Source organism: Ylistrum balloti, unplaced genomic scaffold (assembly GCF_031769215.1).
Source record: "Ylistrum balloti isolate Yb309-2 unplaced genomic scaffold, AGI_CSIRO_Ybal_v1 Utg369624, whole genome shotgun sequence".
In the NCBI taxonomy this organism is placed as follows: domain Eukaryota; kingdom Metazoa; phylum Mollusca; class Bivalvia; order Pectinida; family Pectinidae; genus Ylistrum; species Ylistrum balloti.
In genome coordinates, this window is record NW_026781893.1 from 438,902 (window position 1) to 458,432 (window position 19,531).

Sequence of the window (19,531 nt, forward strand, 5' to 3'; positions counted from 1 at the left end):
TATGTGTTACGCCTAAATATATTGCTAACTTTTGACCCGTGATCAGCATTCATCTTCGTGTTTCGTGTTAATAATAGCTCGGTGTTAACCTTGCCCTATAATCACCCTTTTATAATGTACACACAGGGTATGTCTTTGCATACATATATGTAGTATCATTAGCACAAAGTCGCGTTATCTGCGTGTGTCATACGGTCACACTGAAGAGTCTCTCGCTGGCCGACTCATAAAAAGCGTTTGTCCCTCATGCCAACTTATAAACTAACATATTTTCCCTCTCGTGCGAGGGGGGAATTAATTCGCCTTATATTCACAATTGTTGGACAAACATACAAAAATGACATTATTGCGATGGCAGACTGGCCGCTCTTTAAGAGAAGTAAGTAATATAATAATAAGGGGGTATTTTAAAGTTAACCTGGCTGTTAAATCCCTGATGTGTAACTATATTCGATGTCTGTTTAACCAGGAAAGACTCTTGTTACAATGTCGGCAGAACTTACGTCATTATTGAAAATTTAATAAACAAAATGATAAGGCTATTTCAATTCGTATTCTAAACATGTCATTCTACGTTTTATCTTACAGAGATGCCCACAGGGCAGCTGCCAGTCCTGGAGGTGGATGGAAAGCAGCTGTCACAGAGTCTAGCTATAGCCCGTTATCTAGCCAGGGAATTCGGTAAGGTTTACGTGTGAGGTATAAAAATGACATCTAATTATCACAAAAACATTTTCCAGGATGAAATTTGAATTGATAAATTACATATTTCATTAAAAGTACTATCTATATGAGGGAGACTAACGTTTAAAATCATACACATAGCCATTTTCCCCCAGCGTTTTAAGGCATATCTTGAACTTTTGTTGTTATACATGCATTCTTTGTAAAATAATGTTTGTTTCTGCTGGAAACAATATTACAATACGTATAATTTTCCTCCATGTTATTGTGTCATTTAAACACCCTACTCCAGCACTAATGAAACATGTGATAGCTATTGCAAGGAAAATAACACTTTCATAGACAAAAAGTATGGTACGGTTAAAACAATAGCAAGTAAGCGCGTCAGACGAGCCATGTATATTATATATAAACGGTTAAAACGATTTTCACGTCGTCTTTTTAAATACCTAATACACAGGATTTTTGTTCTTGATAATGTACTCATCAAATTACTGTTGGTGTCCTGTTACAGATCTGGCAGGTCATAGCAGTCTGGAGCAGTGCTTGGTAGACCAGGTGGTGGATACAGCCGCAGACGCGTTTACGGAGTACTATGAATATTTCAAGTTGCAAAGGAAAACGAAGATCAAGGGCAAAAAGGTTGTTGCACAGTCGTTTGGGGAACCTTATTGTTCTTGAATTACGAGTTTTTTTAGCACGACTGAGCTGAACATTTAGTTCGTATATAGTGCATGCTTCCATCCATCTTTGCATGAATCAATTTGCTATGCTATCATGTTGCAGGTTGCAACTGCAAATTCTGAAGCGTGACATCAGTCATACATCTTCTAAAGATAAGACATTTCGTTTTTAGTAAGCTTGAAGATAAGATAGTGTGTTGTTGGTAAGCTTGAAGATAAGACATTTCGTTGTTAGTAAGCTTGAATATGTGAAACAGGAAATAACTTACTTTCATACATTGTTCCTTTTTCCCTGAATAACAGTTACAGATGTTTCCTGTTATTTTTCGCGACAACAATTTGTCAAAATATTTTTTGTCTACCATTACAAGATGAGATTATGATACCTGGATATTAAGAAAAAATAATGTTGAAACGGGCTTTAAACTGCATAGCAACCGAACAATGAACTTGTTTCAAAATTATCTCAATCATTTATCTATCTTCTAGTATTAAACTTTTAAAAATACGTTATAGCGATAATCTTTTTATGATACTTTTCATGATTAAATAAGAGCGATCACTGTGCTTTATGTTTTACAATTTTCGTCTAGGAAGACTTTTTTAATTTGAAATACTGAACTATTTGTTTTCGAGTACTAAAAATATAATTCTTGAATTACGTCTCTGTTTCACTTATGTTTTTTTGTTTATAAATTCTGTTGTATTTGTCAGGAGGAACTTCAGAAAACCTTTGTAAATGAAACTGTTCCAAGGTTTGCGAGGATCTTCAACAATTTTATGGAAAGCAACGGAGGAGAGAACATGTACTTTGTTGGTACTCAAGTAAGTTAATTAACACAACCATTTAGTTGTCATTTCTGTCCAACGAGGAAAAACACAAATATCGTTTGTTAAGAACACAATCTTTTTTATGAAATCTGAATGAAGACGGGGACTTCTATCGTTTGAAACAAAAGCTCAGTATCACATCAGTCCTGTCACATCAACCGTTTTTTTTAGTTTGGATACAAGTGATTCGTTTAGATGCTTCTGTTTACGTTAAAGACAACTATGAAAGATTATTATAATGTTGATACGTGTTAGATATTACGATCGTTATATTGTTAAAATACATTTTTTCTAAAGTGTTTGATAAAAATGTATGATATGAATCGTTTAATATAATACCGTTACACAGCCTTCTGCCCTTTTGGTGGTTGATAAAGGGTGTGTTATCAAAATAGTTCTATGATATAGCCTCTAAGTAAAGCACAAATTGTCAACTATCTCTAAATAAATAGTCATTTAATATAGTCTGGAAGTAAAGCATAAATAACACAGTAGATCTAACGAAATAGTCCTTTAATATAATATCTAATCTCAGCATCAATTAACCAGTATTTCTAAAGAAATATTCCTACAATATAGCCTCTAATTAAAGCATGAATTACCCAGTATCTCTTAATGTCATCAAAGTCGTACTAGTAAAACTCATGTCAGATTGCTGGGCTTGTATTATGTTCTATGCATAATAAGTATATTGTAAAATTATATTTTATAGATTGTAGCTAATTCATGTCTTTGGCCTACTTTTTGAAATAATAAATTGTGTGATCCGAAACCTGTTTTTAAACTATAAAAAGATTACAAACATGATACAAATATTTCAAAAATATTACAAAAAAATATTTTACGGAGTAACGTGTTATTTTTTTTTTTTTTAGATGACAATAGCAGATCTTGCCTGTTACGATATCTTCACGTCATTTCTTTTGTTGAACCCGAATGCTTTGCAAGACTTTCCCAAATTGAAGGCAAACCGCCGAAAAATTGAAGAGAACGAGAGATTGAACCAATACTTGGCAAAGCGCCTGAAGAGCTCTATCTAAATTACACATTATACAGTCGGATGTAGATGTTAAACTTCGTTATATGTGGAAAGAATGAAATGTGAACGATATGCTGTCTTTTATCTGTACGTGTAAAGACATTACAACATATATTAAGACTATGTTAATATGTGATAGTTGTTGTTATTTACTAGAAGCCTTAGATTGCTTTTTGGAGAGAGAAATTTATTTTGACATTTTCATTTTTACCATTTTAGTAAAGTGATCATGAGATAAAAAAGTTGTGTTATTTTGCATAATGTGATGTTGGTTCGTTTCAAAGTAATTTATTATTTTTATTAACGTTGAGAGACGGAATGAATAAAGAATGTCTTCATTACAGTTCTTCTTACGGTTATGGTATACAGATTGATGAACATTTAATTCCCTCTGGCAGATATTTTATTCAGCAGAAAATTCATTTCACAGCCGTTAACCAGGTGCGCAATGAAATATTCATTTCATCAAAATAGCATTGCATGTCTTTGATTTGTAACTTTCTGACATTTACACGCTGCAAAATTGTCATGTGTACGTAATTCTTGTTTTTTATTGACAAGTATGCTCAGAGGCGTAGCAATAATGTATGCTTGTATGCTTAAACATACATTCGAATTCCATTAAGATATATTTGCCCTACTTTTTTTAACCTTACTGCGCCCCTAGACCCCCTTAACCGGGGCTTCGCCCTTGGATCCTCTCTTGAAAGCATACACTCTTTAAAATGTTTTGCTACGCCACTGATGCTCATTGAATTTGTCGTCGTTATACAAAAGTGGCTATCAGGTGCATTCTCACCTTCCAAAAAATAACACAAACATCGAAATATCTTGTACCATGAGACATAATTGGAATATTGCAATACTCTCCAGCCAAAAGACTTCTTGTATACGCATTTAGGTGGTGTTTGCATGTTTCTTGAACCATTTCAATCAACAGTCCATGGAACAAGGAATATGTATGGCAAGATCCAGGTCTGATTCTGAAAATGTGGAGTATTCATTAACCTTTGTAATATTGCTGATGTCTGTAAATGCTTTCCTGAGGACATGTTATTGTCAGTACACCTAAGTGTTTCTTGATACCGTTTTCAGACTGTGATGTTAATAGATTATTGATATTTTTCTTCCTAAATCTTTTTATTTTAAAGACATATTATACAGATATTGAGATAGACCTTCAAACTGGCTGATTTACTCCATTTTGTTGTATTGCCATCGTCCCTTCGTCCCGAGATTATGCTATCTTATATCTAACATATAACTGCTAAATGTTTAAGCAATATGTACCTACATTTTCCCTCTAGTTGGAAATCAACAAATGTGGCGCCAAACTACTCCTCATTTTTACAGAGGCAACGTCCAGACATGCTTCTCTATCGTGATTAAAATCCATTGCATTACGTACTAACATGTAGGTAGGAGTTACGAGCAGACTGACAGGGAACAGTGGTAAGAACTTCGCAATATGTTCTCTACATTTGATGTCAGAACTCGATGAAACTCTTCTTTTATCAGAGATTTTCCGTTCTTTTTTCGCCATCGTGTTGTTTGCATGCTGCAGGATGTGGTCACAAAACCTCAATGGGAAGACTTAGACAAGATATGGTTTTTCGATTTTATTGAATGTTACTAGTAGGTAGATTGAAAAGGCTTAAAGCTGTCGCCGCTGATTTGGAGAGTAATTAAGACAAGTAAACAGTTTACATATTGTTTACTTAGAATTGCCAGTAAGTGTATACCTAATAAAGATATCATTAAAAAGCAAATGATGCTGCTTCGATGATTAGTGCAATTAGAAAACTGATTCGTAAACGTAAATATATAACATAGCAGAGTCAAACAGTCACAGATTGCTGACGACTAGAGGAAATTCAGGAATGCCCGAAACATTTGTATCAAAGCCATCCGTAAATTTGATTACTTTAACAAACTATGTGTAAAACTTAACCTTACTAATACCAGTAACAAGGAATGGTGGAAGATTAATAATAGTTTCACGTCAAACACATGTATTTCCGATAACGGTAACTTTATCCATGACGACCGCAAATAGTCAATGCTTTTAACACTTTCTTCAGTTCACAAGCTACTATTAACGACACTGGTGTTGAAATACCTGGCCCCACTTGTATAAAACATCTCAACTTGAGATTTCCTCAAGTCGAGATTTTCCTCAGCTGATATCTCCTCAAAAACGGCTTGTATAATTTTTTTCAAGGAACAGGAGGATGGCATCAGCTAGGATGTCCTGAAATTCCTTGAGGAATTTTCATACAAAATATTTTCAAGGAGATATTAGCTGACGAAAATCTCGACTTGAGGAAATCTCAAGTTGAGATGTTTTATACAAGTGGGGCCTGATCTACACATATTCCATAATCATTTTCCTTCTGACATACTGACAAGATGTTCTTGCGGTAATACAATCGCTTGGCCGCAAGAAGCTGTTGCTCCTGACTTTGTAAAGGCAGCCGATGTTCTTCCTTACCCTCTTCAAACGTTTTTCAGCTATTCTCTTATTACTTATTAGTTCCCGTCACTATGGAAGAAGGCAAATGCTACTCCTGTAACAAAAAATATGAGTCATCTGTTCTAAGAAATTATCTTCCTATCACTCTTTTCTCTATCTTGGGTAAAATTATGGGATGTATATGTATATCGGGTTTCAGATCCGGTGATTCCACTATAAATCAATTTCTATATATTCCTGATGATAAAGAAGTTAGAATGGTGCTCTGCTTTATTAGTCAGGCATTCAACCGAATATGGCCACTATCCTTTATTTTGTTATCACTGGTATCATTGGACGAGTTCTCGAGCTTTTTTCATACTCGCAGTCAAGCTGTTGTCGTCAATGGTAAACAAACTTGACATACCTTTTTGCTGAAGTTCCTCAAGGGTCAATTCTAGGTCCATTATTATTTCTCATTTTATAAACGACATTGTCGAAGATATTAATTGTTTTTATAAAGTTTTTGCAAATATTGCGTCTCTATACGTTATAGTGGATTTTCCGGACATGAGCGCCGATCTCTTGAATGATAACCTAAAACAAATTCATGAATTGTCCAAAACATAACTTGACGATTGCAATCCCACTAAGACAGTGCCAAGAACAGTAAGTAGACAAACTACTACATCCGGCATTATACCAAATATACAGTATTATCAAATAAAGCAGCTAACTCTCCATACATATAATGTATTTGTAGAGAAAATAATTTCGTTATGTTCGCAGTTAGGAAAGAAAACATTTTTGCATTTTTTCAACGAATCAAAATTTGAGAAAATATCTAATATTCCTACATGCATCGATACTAATCGATAGAGGAAAACGAAATTAAATACCCATGTGGTAGCTCAAACCAGACAATCACCGCGAAATTACATTTAGCCAAATGCAGGAAGATTACTAAAACCTAAGCCTGACTTTACATGCTATCAACAAATAAGCGCACTTGTAAGACAGTGTGGAAAGACTCCCATAAGAAAAAAAAACAAGACCAACTCTATCTTGTAGCGTTATCATGTTTACTTAAATAACGATAACTTATCGTTGCCTGATTATCACTTCACATGTGTTTGCATACACATTTAGCGTCATTATCATAGTCCCGAACTTGAATTACAAGGCCGCAATCACAAGCCGTCTGTAACAAGCCACCACAAAGACATTCTATCAAGACGTCTTCCAAAATGCCGTCATACAAACTGATTTATTTTCCCGTCAGGGCGAGAGGAGAATTGATTCGTCTTGTCTTTGCAGTTGCTGGTCAAAAACACGAAGATGAAGTTATCACCATGGACGACTGGGCGTCTCTCAAACCAAGTAAGTAATAAAATAGTTGAAAAACTATGAAATGCAAATTGTTTTATTGAAATAAGTAAACAATTACAGAGCTAAGCATTGATTGCAAATACAGAACAATATGTTATTGTATTTAATCATAACAATAGAAAGCTTTTAATGGGTATCTCGTTGATTGCAATCAATCCATTCATGTTTAGCACTTCTCATTTGCATTGCAAAAGACCCGGCAATTCGTATTTTTTTTAATTGGAACGAAAGATGAACGATTGAATGAGAGATTGTTATAAATATTTCACAGATATTGTCATTTCTTTGAATTCTAAGATTTGAGACCTCTTGAAGAATAATAGGTGGTCAAAGCTTGCCTAAGTGATAACAAAAATTTATTATACCACAACAATATTATAAACAAGCAGTTCAGAATAGCTTACAGTACTTTACTTTAAACCTTCTATGTTTTTGTCAAACCAGGAAAGTCATTCTGTTGTTACGTTTATATAATTCGATGTATACTGTTCAAGCTAAGGTTGTCTCATATTTTCACTGTATCAAATAGAGATGCCAACGGGTCAGCTTCCAGTACTGGAAGTGGACGGAAAGCAGCTGTCACAAAGTTCGGCCATTGTCCACTATCTAGCCAGGGAATTCGGTAAGAATTTTATCAAACCCATTAATGTACCTTACAAAGACATTTATTCAATGACAATATAGCCCAAGATATGACATTGATAATGACAAGCACGTTTGCATGTACAATTAAGAAAAACTGTCTGGATTGATACATGGTTTAGAGATTGTCAGCCATATAAGTGAGCGCAATGTGCGGTTTAGATATTGTCAGCCATACATTCTAGCACAATGTGTGGTTTGAATATTGTCAGCCATATATGTGAACGTAATGTGTGGTTTAGATATTGTCAGCCATATAACTGAGCGCAATGTGTGGCTTAGATATTGTCAGCCATACATGTAAGCACAATCTGTGGTTTGGATATTGCCAGCGATATAAGTGAACGCAATATGTGGTTTAGATAATGTCAATCATATATATGAACACAATGTGTGGTTTAGATATTGTCAGCCGTATATGTGAACACGTCACATAGTTCTAACATGATCTTACTTCAATTGAATAATTTCAGTATCTTCTTGTTAATCTCAGTTATAATTATATCCGGAATCTCAAGTGTACTTTCTTGTAGAGATATATAATTTTTAATAGGATATTGTGATAGGACAATTGATAATCTAAGACCTGTTAATTTTCCTTATATTACGTAATATAAGAAGCAAAGACTTGACAGGTTCGTATATGTTTCCATTCCCTACAATGTTTAAAATCATGTAACAGATATGGCAGGTCACAGTAACCTGGAGCAGTGTCTGGTTACTCAGGTGGTGGAAACAGCCGCGGACGCTTTCAATGAGTTTTACGAAAATTACAAGTTGCAGGACGTGGAGAAAGACAAGGACAAAAAGGTGGCTTCTACAGCAAACAAAAAATGTTCTATGTTGTCAAAAGCAGGAAATTTTCTGAGATTTTTCATTAAAATTAGCAGCAGATTTGATACTTTAGTATTATATCTTTTCATGGGTTAATTTTCATGGGTTTTGTGGATTAATTCAGGATATCTATTTTACTTTTTATTAATATATATCATTTGCTTTTCCTTGTGTTCTCTTATGTTATGCATATCCGTTTCATCTTCCCCAGGAGGAACTAAAAAAGGTATTTGTTAATGAAACTATCCCAAAGTTTGCAAGAATCTTCAGTACCTTTATGGAAAATAGTGGAGGTGAAAACGGGTACTTTGTTGGATCTAAAGTAAGTTGACATAAACCTACATGTAACTAAGTGATTATAATTCATTGAAAAGAGAATCAACGAACACTTTCATCGTTTTTATACCACCTCCAAGTCCCTTAAATCAATAATGTTTTATGTCAAAGATTATTCATAAAAACCCGGTTTCGTCATGCCTTTTATTACAATTAAAATGTTTATATGTCATTGAAAAATATGATGGAATATTATTTTGTTTAGAGTAATGATTGTGGCGTCGTTTGTTACGTCATGTCGACAAACCCAGGGATTCAAACACTTCTTCATATGTATAAATGTTTATATTGTATTACAAGTAACTACGATAGATCTGGTTCTCATATCCTCAGAGAGGTAAGACACCATCAACAACCCTCAGTTACAAATTATTTTTGTTCATATTAATTCGAAAACGTTTGACTGTTTGTAGTTTTTTCGTTGTTTCAAAGTCTCTTTGAACCCCAAACAAAACTATAGGCATCCGTACAACTAAATCCTGCGATCGGATATTTTAAAAGTAAAATTGTAGATTAGGAATGAAAACATGCTACAGTGTTAACTGTATAACAAAAAGAAAACATTAAAAAGAGGTTTCTTATCTCCTGACTGCTCAATGAAGAATACACCGCCGTGCAATATTCGATGTCAAAATTCTTACACAAAGAGAACATAAAAATCTGACACGGTATTTGATGTGTAGTAATATCTATAGGAGGTTCGGTCAGGATAGTCATTATTTCAAACAATAAGATTCATATTGAGACAACAATGGTTATATATGCAAAATCATTAAATGTATATGTAGTTTGATGACAGATAATGCAACACTAGGATCATAGCTTAATCAAATCAATATCACTAACTCTGTTTGCCGTAATGTCTTGATTGTGATGTCTTTTTCCTTTTTACAGCTGACAATTGCAGACTTGGCGTTCCATGATATCTTTACAACGTTTATCTATTTAAATGCGGACGCTTTGAAGGATTTTCCCAAATTGGCAGCAAATCGCCAAAAAGTTGAAGAAAACGATGATCTGAAACAATACTTAGACAAGCGCCCAGAGAGTTTACTATAGAATCCGGACCTCAATTTATACTACTCTCCATTAACAGCATTTTTTTAAAAAAAATACACTAATTGAACATGAATACAGCGAGAATTTGGGACTGATAAGCACTTGATAACAATGTTTTATTTTATGAAATATAATGTGGAGATCGGACAAATAAACGTCAATTTCTTTATGTAATGCGAAACCAGGTGATGAATTGTGCCTAATAATAAATCTTAAGAGATCTGCATTGACATTTTGTATTCATTTAACACGAATTTTATTCTGTGTATACTAAACGTGTGGTGACACGATAAATTGTATATATTGTAGTAACACATCAACAAAGTCTACCAATATGTTTTATTATATGCATGATTTTTTTCTCGAAATCGCATTGGCATGATCCTATACACGTGATCAGTTCTCAAAAACTGATGAGGACTGGTTTTCCGGTGAATATCGATTTCTAAATATAGCCTAAATGGAAATTCCCTACAGCTTGTCGCAATGCATGCGCAGTTAGACCGGAACGCGATCTGTCAGACGATCACAGACGTTGCGATGGCTGTCGGCGAACGTTTCGCCTCTGTTACAGATGAGGGTTTTGGAAAACTGCTGGAGGATAAAGATGCTGTAAACACCAAAAAGGCAACCGAGCACGCAGTGCGTGTTCTTCATTCGTATCTCAAGGAAAAAAAACCTGGATCTTGAACATATAATAAAACAGTTATGGACTTCTGTGCTGGTAAATATGATGTGATATGAACCTGAAAACATGATATTAACCTCGGCTTCGCATCGGTCAATATCATTTTTTCAGGTTCATATCACATCATATTCACCAGCACCGAAGTCCATAATTGTATAGTATACCATTATCATCTGGAATAGACAATAAAACATCATTTTTAAACAAGCTTTATTTCTATAAGCCTGAGATAGATTGTGAAGACATAAACTAAATAAAATGTAGTTCAAACATATACAATACCATAGCAAGCATAAGTGCTCGGAAAGCGTTGAAAATGTGGAGGGAAAACAATTATGCTCCTTTGCTCTCAGATGTGTTTTTAATCCCAATCATTAATTTTACTGTTTTGCTTTTTTGGTGTTGCCTGAGGTAATGATTTACTGATGAAAGTCCATTTTAATATAATATCTCTCAATTCTAAATTACATGGTTTCATAGTCACATTTTCAATAAAGATAGGACATTTTCATGAGAACGCTTGTTTAGATGTACATTCAATCAAATCACACAACGGGTAGCCTTTCCGTCGTCTTTTATGTATTGTTTTCATAATGCTTTAAATTAAATTGGGACGCATTTATATGTACATTTGCTTCACTATACCGGCTCGTTATTGTATTTTGAAATTGACTATCCGGATGCAAATTAAAGCAGAATCTTTCTTCTAATTTGTACTGCATTCATGTGTATTATCGAAAACCTTTGATGCAGACACGTGATTTGGCATGACTAATCATAATTTGATTTCATCTGTCATTCAAAATATACACTGTAAAAGCCACACAGCGTTTACATCAGACTTCGTATATCGCTTCATACTGTAACAAAATTCCTTAATGCATAATTGCATACGTATCATTGTCTTTCTAACGAGAATATGCTTGAGAAAGAAATACACGTCTGATCAAAATTTATTTACATATAATATTCTTCGCTCAGTGTTGTAAAGGAATTGACATGAACCAAAAGAGCTTAAATACAGGACTTTTCATGCTCTCAATAACGCAAGTTAACAAATGGATTTTTAGGCGTTGTTACAACAAACAACGACGTGTATACGGGAATTCGTTATATCCAACGCCGCTTTCATGGATTTTTGTATTTGGTTGTTGTTTTAGTGAAACATTCGTTGCTATTATAATGTTAGTAAATGGTATTTAAACATTTCCAATACATAGAGATAATACAATAATTTATAAGTAAAGGAAATGTCGGGTCTGGTCAGATTAAAATGCATTAAAATGTAACTAAATCAGTATGCTGCTTATGTAGAGACTATCCGGAGACAAATTTTGACAGTTGTTGACTTCGCGTTAATTGTTGTACTGTTGCCATGGCCATTCTTCTTTTCGGTTACAATAAAACACTAGGTGTACGCGATCATCGGTAGTCTCCGGTACTCCGTCACCGTCAAATCTCCATGTATTGAGGAGAGCGTCCGCATAATTCTTGCCATAGTGCTGTGGTGTATCGTTATTTATTCGAATCGTGGCAGTACATCGCTTGTACGTCCCATCCACTTTACAGTAAGGCTTACAAAGTCTCCCACAAGAGTCGTACGCAGCAACAAAAACTTCTGAAGGTTTATTTGTTGGCTCTCTTATTGGCAAGTAACTGTATCCTACTGATAACGCCATTCTTTCATCTACGATTGTATAATCAGTTGAAAATCCGTAGTAATTCAGTCCATAAACATCAACGAATATCTTGGAGGCACCAGAACCAGAAAGCTGGCACTTCCTATTGGTACCCATATCACCGAAGTCTTCATGTTTTCTCAGCTCAGCGTATTTTTCCGTATCGTATATGTCTAATGTTTGGTTTGCAATGCCGTCTTCAACGTCAAATGCTCTGAATTTTTCAAACTGTTTCCTTTCGTTGATGATTTTAATTGGAAAATAAGCCCATTTACTGGTATCCGCAATGCCATCTAGGACGAAAGTGTTTTGAATAGTTGTGTCCATCTTAAAGCAGGTGTCTTGAACAATATCCTCCATCTCACAGAGTTCCGCTGTTGTGGAGGTCATTAAGGTATCAAAACGTTCTGGGCGAAAGCTGTTCGTACGCCTTCGTCCTTTTGATACACACCTCCCTGTGTGATGCTGGCAAATAAGCCATTTTGAATTACATGACCAAGATTGATCTTTCGAACATGTGGGACTCATTTCATACGTATAAATATCCCGTGTCCAGTTTCGTGAATAACCATCGATATTTCTGTACATACCAAATCCATTCATTATGTCATTTGCCTGATGACCATCGATATCGGTTTCAGGATAGTCCATGGAGGGATCGATACCATTGGCTTCTTGTTGATTTCTAAACCTCCACCAAATGTAGTCAATAAAAGCATGCAACATGTAGAATAAAGGGTCGTGGGCTGCTGAGACTAAGTTCCCCAAATGTCCACCTACAAAGGTGTGTATTCTTCCATGAAAATGTTCTATGTTATACTGGCTTTCTGCATTGGGAACAGTTATTTCAGATGTATAGTCTTTTGATAAAAAGTTGTCAACATCTTGGTAACTCATCAGCTCTCCGCCGTTGTTAGCTGCTCGAGTTAATTTGCCGAACTCTTCATGTTCCCAGTCTTTGTAAGGACCTGTATCAACTTCTCCGTCACTATTTCCGGCAAAACGACGGGAAAAGATTATTGACTTCGACGGATCGCTCATTGGTTCATCCAACGTACAATCCCAGTAAGGTAATGTCACGTCAGGGTCAATTTTTCTCAGTGCGTCTTCGTACCTAAATTCAACATTAAACATTATAGTAATACTTAGTGATTATATTGTTCTATGAATACCATGAAAAACTCCAATAATTGCCTTTTAAGTAAAATCTAATTACACTCTTTATATTCTGATTATATTCGTTAAATCTACCTTGAAAGCATTACTTTTACATAGCATACAGCTTAGTGTCTGGTAATGAACTGTTCTTTTGATTTGATATATTTAATAAGAACACATATGATATGATTGCGATAAGATCTATATATATGAACTGTATGGAACATGATATTTCAAGCCTTGGTATGAAATTTCTTCTACAAAACACCTCAATCTGCTCTTCTGTCAATATCTTATTCTATATTATGGGGAACGGTGGTCTTATATATATCTGATCAATGAAGTAATAGCAACAATATATATTTATATAATCCTTTTAACTCGAATAACTTACGTCATGAGATAAATTCTGTGCCACCCCAGGAAATTAGGTCCCCAATGTGCTGAATGTTGTATTTCTGTATTGTGGTAATTAGCGATAGCATCGTAAGTGTTCGGTTTCAGCCTCTATGTAGAAACAAAATATAATTATTGTAGATAGCGATCGCGTTTGATGCAATACTATATCGTTACTCTAATGTTTCGGGAAATGTAATAAAAATCGGCGAAATCGGACTGCATTAGTCATTCAGCATTCCAAAGTATTACAAATTTTCTCATTTCAACCTTGATCATTTTTAACAAAAACATATATGAATTACTAAAAGCTTAAGATATCCTTATGCTACTCTGTTTTAGTGTTCTCATGGAGTACCTTATCGTTTTTCAGGGCTTTTACTGCTCGGTGATATCGCCTTCTTTCTTTGTTCGACAACATGCGATACTCTTTGCGGACGTAGGGTTTTCTGAACGGCAAAGCGGTCTTGGTTTTTGGGTTTGATGTTTCATCTATCAATCTGTTCCTCTCTTTGCCCTCTTCCGCAATAAACTTTACAATGTTCGGATCAAAATCCGGAGACCATCTCTCCTTACCTGTTTTCCACAGGAAGCTGGACATACATGTATGCAAGACATTCTCTCCAGCTATGTTGCGTATGTTTTCATTTCTAGCCCAGTTTGAGAAACAATCCACTAGTTTTGACGGGATGTCAATGTTTTCGATTTTTGATACAACATGCCAGACCAAAAGACTGAATGTCAAATATCTTAAAATATATTTGACATGTGCCATCTGTGAAACAAAAATTTAGAGGTAAAACATTTTCAAGTTGTGTAACATAACATCACAAAATCTTCATCATCAATGTCATTGTAAACAATAATTCATGTCTTTGCTTGTAATTTTGTTAATTCCAAATATGTGGAACTGGTTCATCATTGTTGCTAGTGGAGATTTGGGGTGATATTGTGCTTGTAAGCTTAAACCAAATACGCGGAAGCAAACATTTCAAAATCAAACTTTTCGCTGTTTTATAATTTCGGACATGAAATGAGTATATTTCTATATTAAACAATAAACAATAAATGCCTTATGTCATATTTAATGCAAACTCACAAAAATGAAGCTGAAAACATTGTTTGGTGGTAGAAATTATTCTGTTTTAAGATACATAACGTCGTTATCTCGACCTCATATGACTCGAAAACCAAGTTTAAATCGAATTATTGCGTCGGTCCCGACAAAACTTCATACTAAGAATTCTAACATACATGAATAGAATACTCGGATGAGTCGAGGTTTTCCCACGGTTCCGCCGACTCCTTGATAACGAGGTTCGGCGGTATTTTTTTTATCATTATCAGAAAAATCAATATGACATGACGTCTCATCTCTAAAATCATTATTCAACATTAAATATTTTTAGGTCTTAATTATATTGTGTTATGGTGTGTTTAATTATATTCAAAATCTGAAGGTAAACAAGGAATATAAGCCCAACAACATGTGAAGAATGTAGAATCTAGTTCTAATCGCAACTGTAACTATTCTTCACTGTTGCATCGTTACTTTATTCTGAATGGCAATGAAACGCTTTCTAATGAGTTTGTCCTTTAATACATGTCACTACTTTAGGTATTAAATGAAGGGAACAACTTCAATACAAATACTTTCGAAAACGAAACACCGGACGAAATAATCAACTCATCCACGTCATTTACAGAGAATTTTTGATAAGCATCGGAAACACGTCATTGTCCATTTTTCAAGTAATGAACAACACGTGGATCTATGACAATATAAAACCGATAAACTGAAAATAAAACAGCTACTCATCTCATGTCAAGCTTTATATATATTAACATGCTGTAAATCCTATGAAAAGAACAACAAATTAAATGTATTTCACCTGAAACATAATTGAATATACTTCGTACATAGGTACAAGTAAGCTAGTACTAAGTACCATAGATAGAAAGGCAGAGGGACAGTTAACGAATACTTACAGACCCACAATTTATATCAGGAATAGGAGAAAGGAATACAGAAAAGAGAGACAGTTAACAAATACTTAGATACAATATACACACGGAATAGGAGAAAAAGACACAGGAAAGACAGAGAGACTTTAAACAAATATTTTAGATAATCACAATATACATATGGAATAGAAGAAAAAGACACAGGAAAGACAAAAAAATATTAAACAAATACCAAGATACTCACAATATACACACGGAATAGGAGAAAAAGACACAGGAAAGGAAGAGAGACAGTTTACAAATACCTAGATACTCACAATATAAACACGGAATAGGAGAAAATGACACAGGAAAGACAGAGAGACATTAAACAAATACTTAGTTACTCACAATATACACAAGGAATAGAAGAAAAAGACAAAGGAAATAAAGAGAGACAATAAACAAATACTTAGATATTCACAATATACACACGGAATATGAGAACAAGACACAGGAAAGGAAGAGAGACATTAAACAAATACCTAGATACTCACAATATACACACGGAATAGGAGAACAAGACACAGGAAAGACAGAGGAAAATTAAACAAATACTTAGTTACTCACAATAAACACACGGAATAGGAGAAAAAGACACAGGAAAGAAAGAGAGACAATAAACAAATACTTAAATGCTCACAACATACACACGGAATAGGAGAAGAAGACACAGGAAAGAAAGAGAGACAGTGTACAAATAATTACATACTAACAATATACACACGGAATAGGAGAAAAAAGACACAGGAAAGACAGAAAGACATTAAACAAATACTTAGTTACTCACAATATACACACGGAATAGGAGAAAAAGACATAGGAAAGAAAGAGAGACATGAAACAAATAATTAGATACAATATACACACGGAATAGGAGAAAAAGACACAGGAAAGGAAGAGAGACAGTTTACAAATACTTAAGCTCACAATATACACACGGAATAGGAGAAAAAGACACAGGAAAGACAGAGAGACAGTTTACAAATAATTATATTTTCGCAGTATACACACGGAATAGGATAAAAACACACGGAAAAGAAAGAGAGACATTAAACAAATACCTAGATACTCACAATATACACACGGAACAGGGGAAAAACACACGGAAAAGAAAGAGAGACATTAACAAATACCTTGATACTCACAATATGCACACGGAATAGGAGAAAAAGACACAGGAAAGGAAGAGAGACATTAAACAAATACCTAGATACTCACAATATACACACGGAATAGGAGAAAAAGACACAGGAAAGACAGAGAGATAGTTTACAAATAATTAGATACTCGCAGTATGCACACGGAATAGGATAAAAACACACGGAAAAGAAAGAGAGACATTAAACAAATACCTAGATACTCACAATATACACACGGAATAGGAGAACAAGACACAGGAAAGACAGAGGAAAATTAAACAAATACTTAGTTACTCACAATAAACACACGGAATAGGAGAAAAAGACACAGGAAAGAAAGAGAGACATTAAACAAATACCTAGATACTCACAATATACACACGGAATAGGGGAAAAAGACACAGGAAAGGAAGAGAGACATTAAACAAATACCTAGATACTCACAATATACACACGGAATAGGAGAAGAAGACACAGGAAAGAAAGAGAGACAGTGTACAAATAATTACATACTAACAATATACACACGGAATAGGAGAAAAAGACACAGGAAAGAAAGAGAGACATTAAACAAATACCTAGATACTCACAATATACACACGGAATAGGGGAAAAAGACACAGGAAAGGAAGAGAGACATTAAACAAATACCTAGATACTCACAATATACATACGGAATAGGAGAAAAAAGACACAGGAAAGACAGAAAGACATTAAACAAATACTTAGTTACTCACAATATACACACGGAATAGGAGAAAAAGACATAGGAAAGAAAGAGAGACATGAAACAAATAATTAGATACTCACAATATACACACGGAATAGGAGAAAAAGACACAGGAAAGGAAGAGAGACAGTTTACAAATACTTAAGCTCACAATATACACACGGAATAGGAGAAAAAGACACAGGAAAGACAGAGAGACAGTTTACAAATAATTATATTTTCGCAGTATACACACGGAATAGGAGAACAAGACACAGGAAAGGAAGGGGGACATTAAACAAATACTTAAATGCTCACAATATACACACGGAATAGGAGAATAAGACACAGGAAAGGAAGAGAGACATTAAACAAATACCTAGATACTCACAATATACATACGGAATAGGAGAAGAAGACACAGGAAAGAAAGAGAGACAGTGTACAAATAATTACATACTAACAATATACACACGGAATAGGAGAAAAAAGACACAGGAAAGACAGAAAGACATTAAACAAATACTTAGTTACTCACAATATACACACGGAATAGGAGAAAAAGACATAGGAAAGAAAGAGAGACATGAAACAAATAATTAGATACTCACAATATACACACGGAATAGGAGAAAAAGACACAGGAAAGGAAGAGAGACAGTTTACAAATACTTAAGCTCACAATATACACACGGAATAGGAGAAAAAGACACAGGAAAGACAGAGAGACAGTTTACAAATAATTATATTTTCGCAGTATACACACGGAATAGGAGAACAAGACACAGGAAAGGAAGGGGGACATTAAACAAATACTTAAATGCTCACAATATACACACGGAATAGGAGAATAAGACACAGGAAAGGAAGAGAGACATTAAACAAATACCTAGATACTCACAATATACACACGGAATAGGGGAAAAACACACGGAAAAGAAAGAGAGACATTAAAAAAATACCTTGATACTCACAATATACACACGGAATAGGAGAAAATGACACAGGAAAGACAGAGAGACAGTTCATAAATAATTATATACTCGCAGTATACACACGGAATAGGATAAAACACATGGAAAAGAAAGAGAGACATTAAACAAATACCTAGATACTCACAATATACACACGGAATAGGGGAAAAACACACGGAAAAGAAAGAGAGACATTAAAAAAATACCTTGATACTCACAATATACACACGGAATAGGAGAAAATGACACAGGAAAGACAGAGAGACATTAAACAAATACTTAGTTACTCACAATATACACAAGGAATAGAAGAAAAAGACACAGGAAAGACAGAGAGACAATAAACAAATACTTAGATATTCACAATATACACACGGAATAGGAGAAAAGGACACAGGAAAGAAAGAGAGATATTAAACAAATACCTAGATACTCACAATATACACACGGAATAGGAGAATAAGACACAGGAAAGACAGAGAGACAGTTTACAAATAATTATATACTCGCAGTATACACACGGAATAGGAGAAAAAAGACACAGGAAAGACAGAAAGACATTAAACAAATACTTAGTTACTCACAATATACACACGGAATAGGAGAAAAAGACATAGGAAAGAAAGAGAGACATGAAACAAATAATTAGATACTCACAATATACACACGGAATAGGAGAAAAAGACACAGGAAAGGAAGAGAGACAGTTTACAAATACTTAAGCTCACAATGTACACACGGAATAGGAGAAAAAGACACAGGAAAGACAGAGAGACAGTTTACAAATAATTATATTTTCGCAGTATACACACGGAATAGGAGAACAAGACAC

General features: G+C 34.6%; 3 protein-coding genes across 3 annotated transcripts; 2 read left to right on the forward strand and 1 right to left on the reverse strand.

The window, feature by feature from the left end:
* Positions 1 to 246: 246 nt before the first annotated feature.
* Positions 247 to 3,238, forward strand: LOC132550978 (glutathione S-transferase-like). The gene is made up of 5 exons (XM_060215082.1): positions 247 to 379; positions 589 to 681; positions 1,199 to 1,329; positions 2,085 to 2,192; positions 3,074 to 3,238. The coding sequence occupies exons 1-5, from the start codon at positions 247 to 249 to the stop codon at positions 3,236 to 3,238; spliced, it is 630 nt and encodes a 209-aa protein (XP_060071065.1).
* Positions 3,239 to 6,892: 3,654 nt separating this feature from the next.
* On the forward strand, positions 6,893 to 10,158 carry LOC132550893 (hematopoietic prostaglandin D synthase-like). The gene is made up of 5 exons (XM_060214994.1): positions 6,893 to 7,069; positions 7,608 to 7,700; positions 8,403 to 8,530; positions 8,766 to 8,876; positions 9,785 to 10,158. The coding sequence occupies exons 1-5, from the start codon at positions 6,937 to 6,939 to the stop codon at positions 9,947 to 9,949; spliced, it is 630 nt and encodes a 209-aa protein (XP_060070977.1). The 5' UTR covers positions 6,893 to 6,936; the 3' UTR covers positions 9,950 to 10,158.
* Positions 10,159 to 11,992: 1,834 nt separating this feature from the next.
* On the reverse strand, positions 11,993 to 14,645 carry LOC132550550 (uncharacterized). Its single transcript, XM_060214643.1, has 3 exons — positions 14,229 to 14,645; positions 13,869 to 13,981; positions 11,993 to 13,430 (listed from the first exon to the last, which is right to left on the reverse strand). Exons 1-3 carry the CDS (start codon positions 14,643 to 14,645, stop codon positions 11,993 to 11,995), a joined length of 1,968 nt encoding a protein of 655 aa, XP_060070626.1.
* Between the last annotated feature and the right edge of the window lie 4,886 nt (positions 14,646 to 19,531).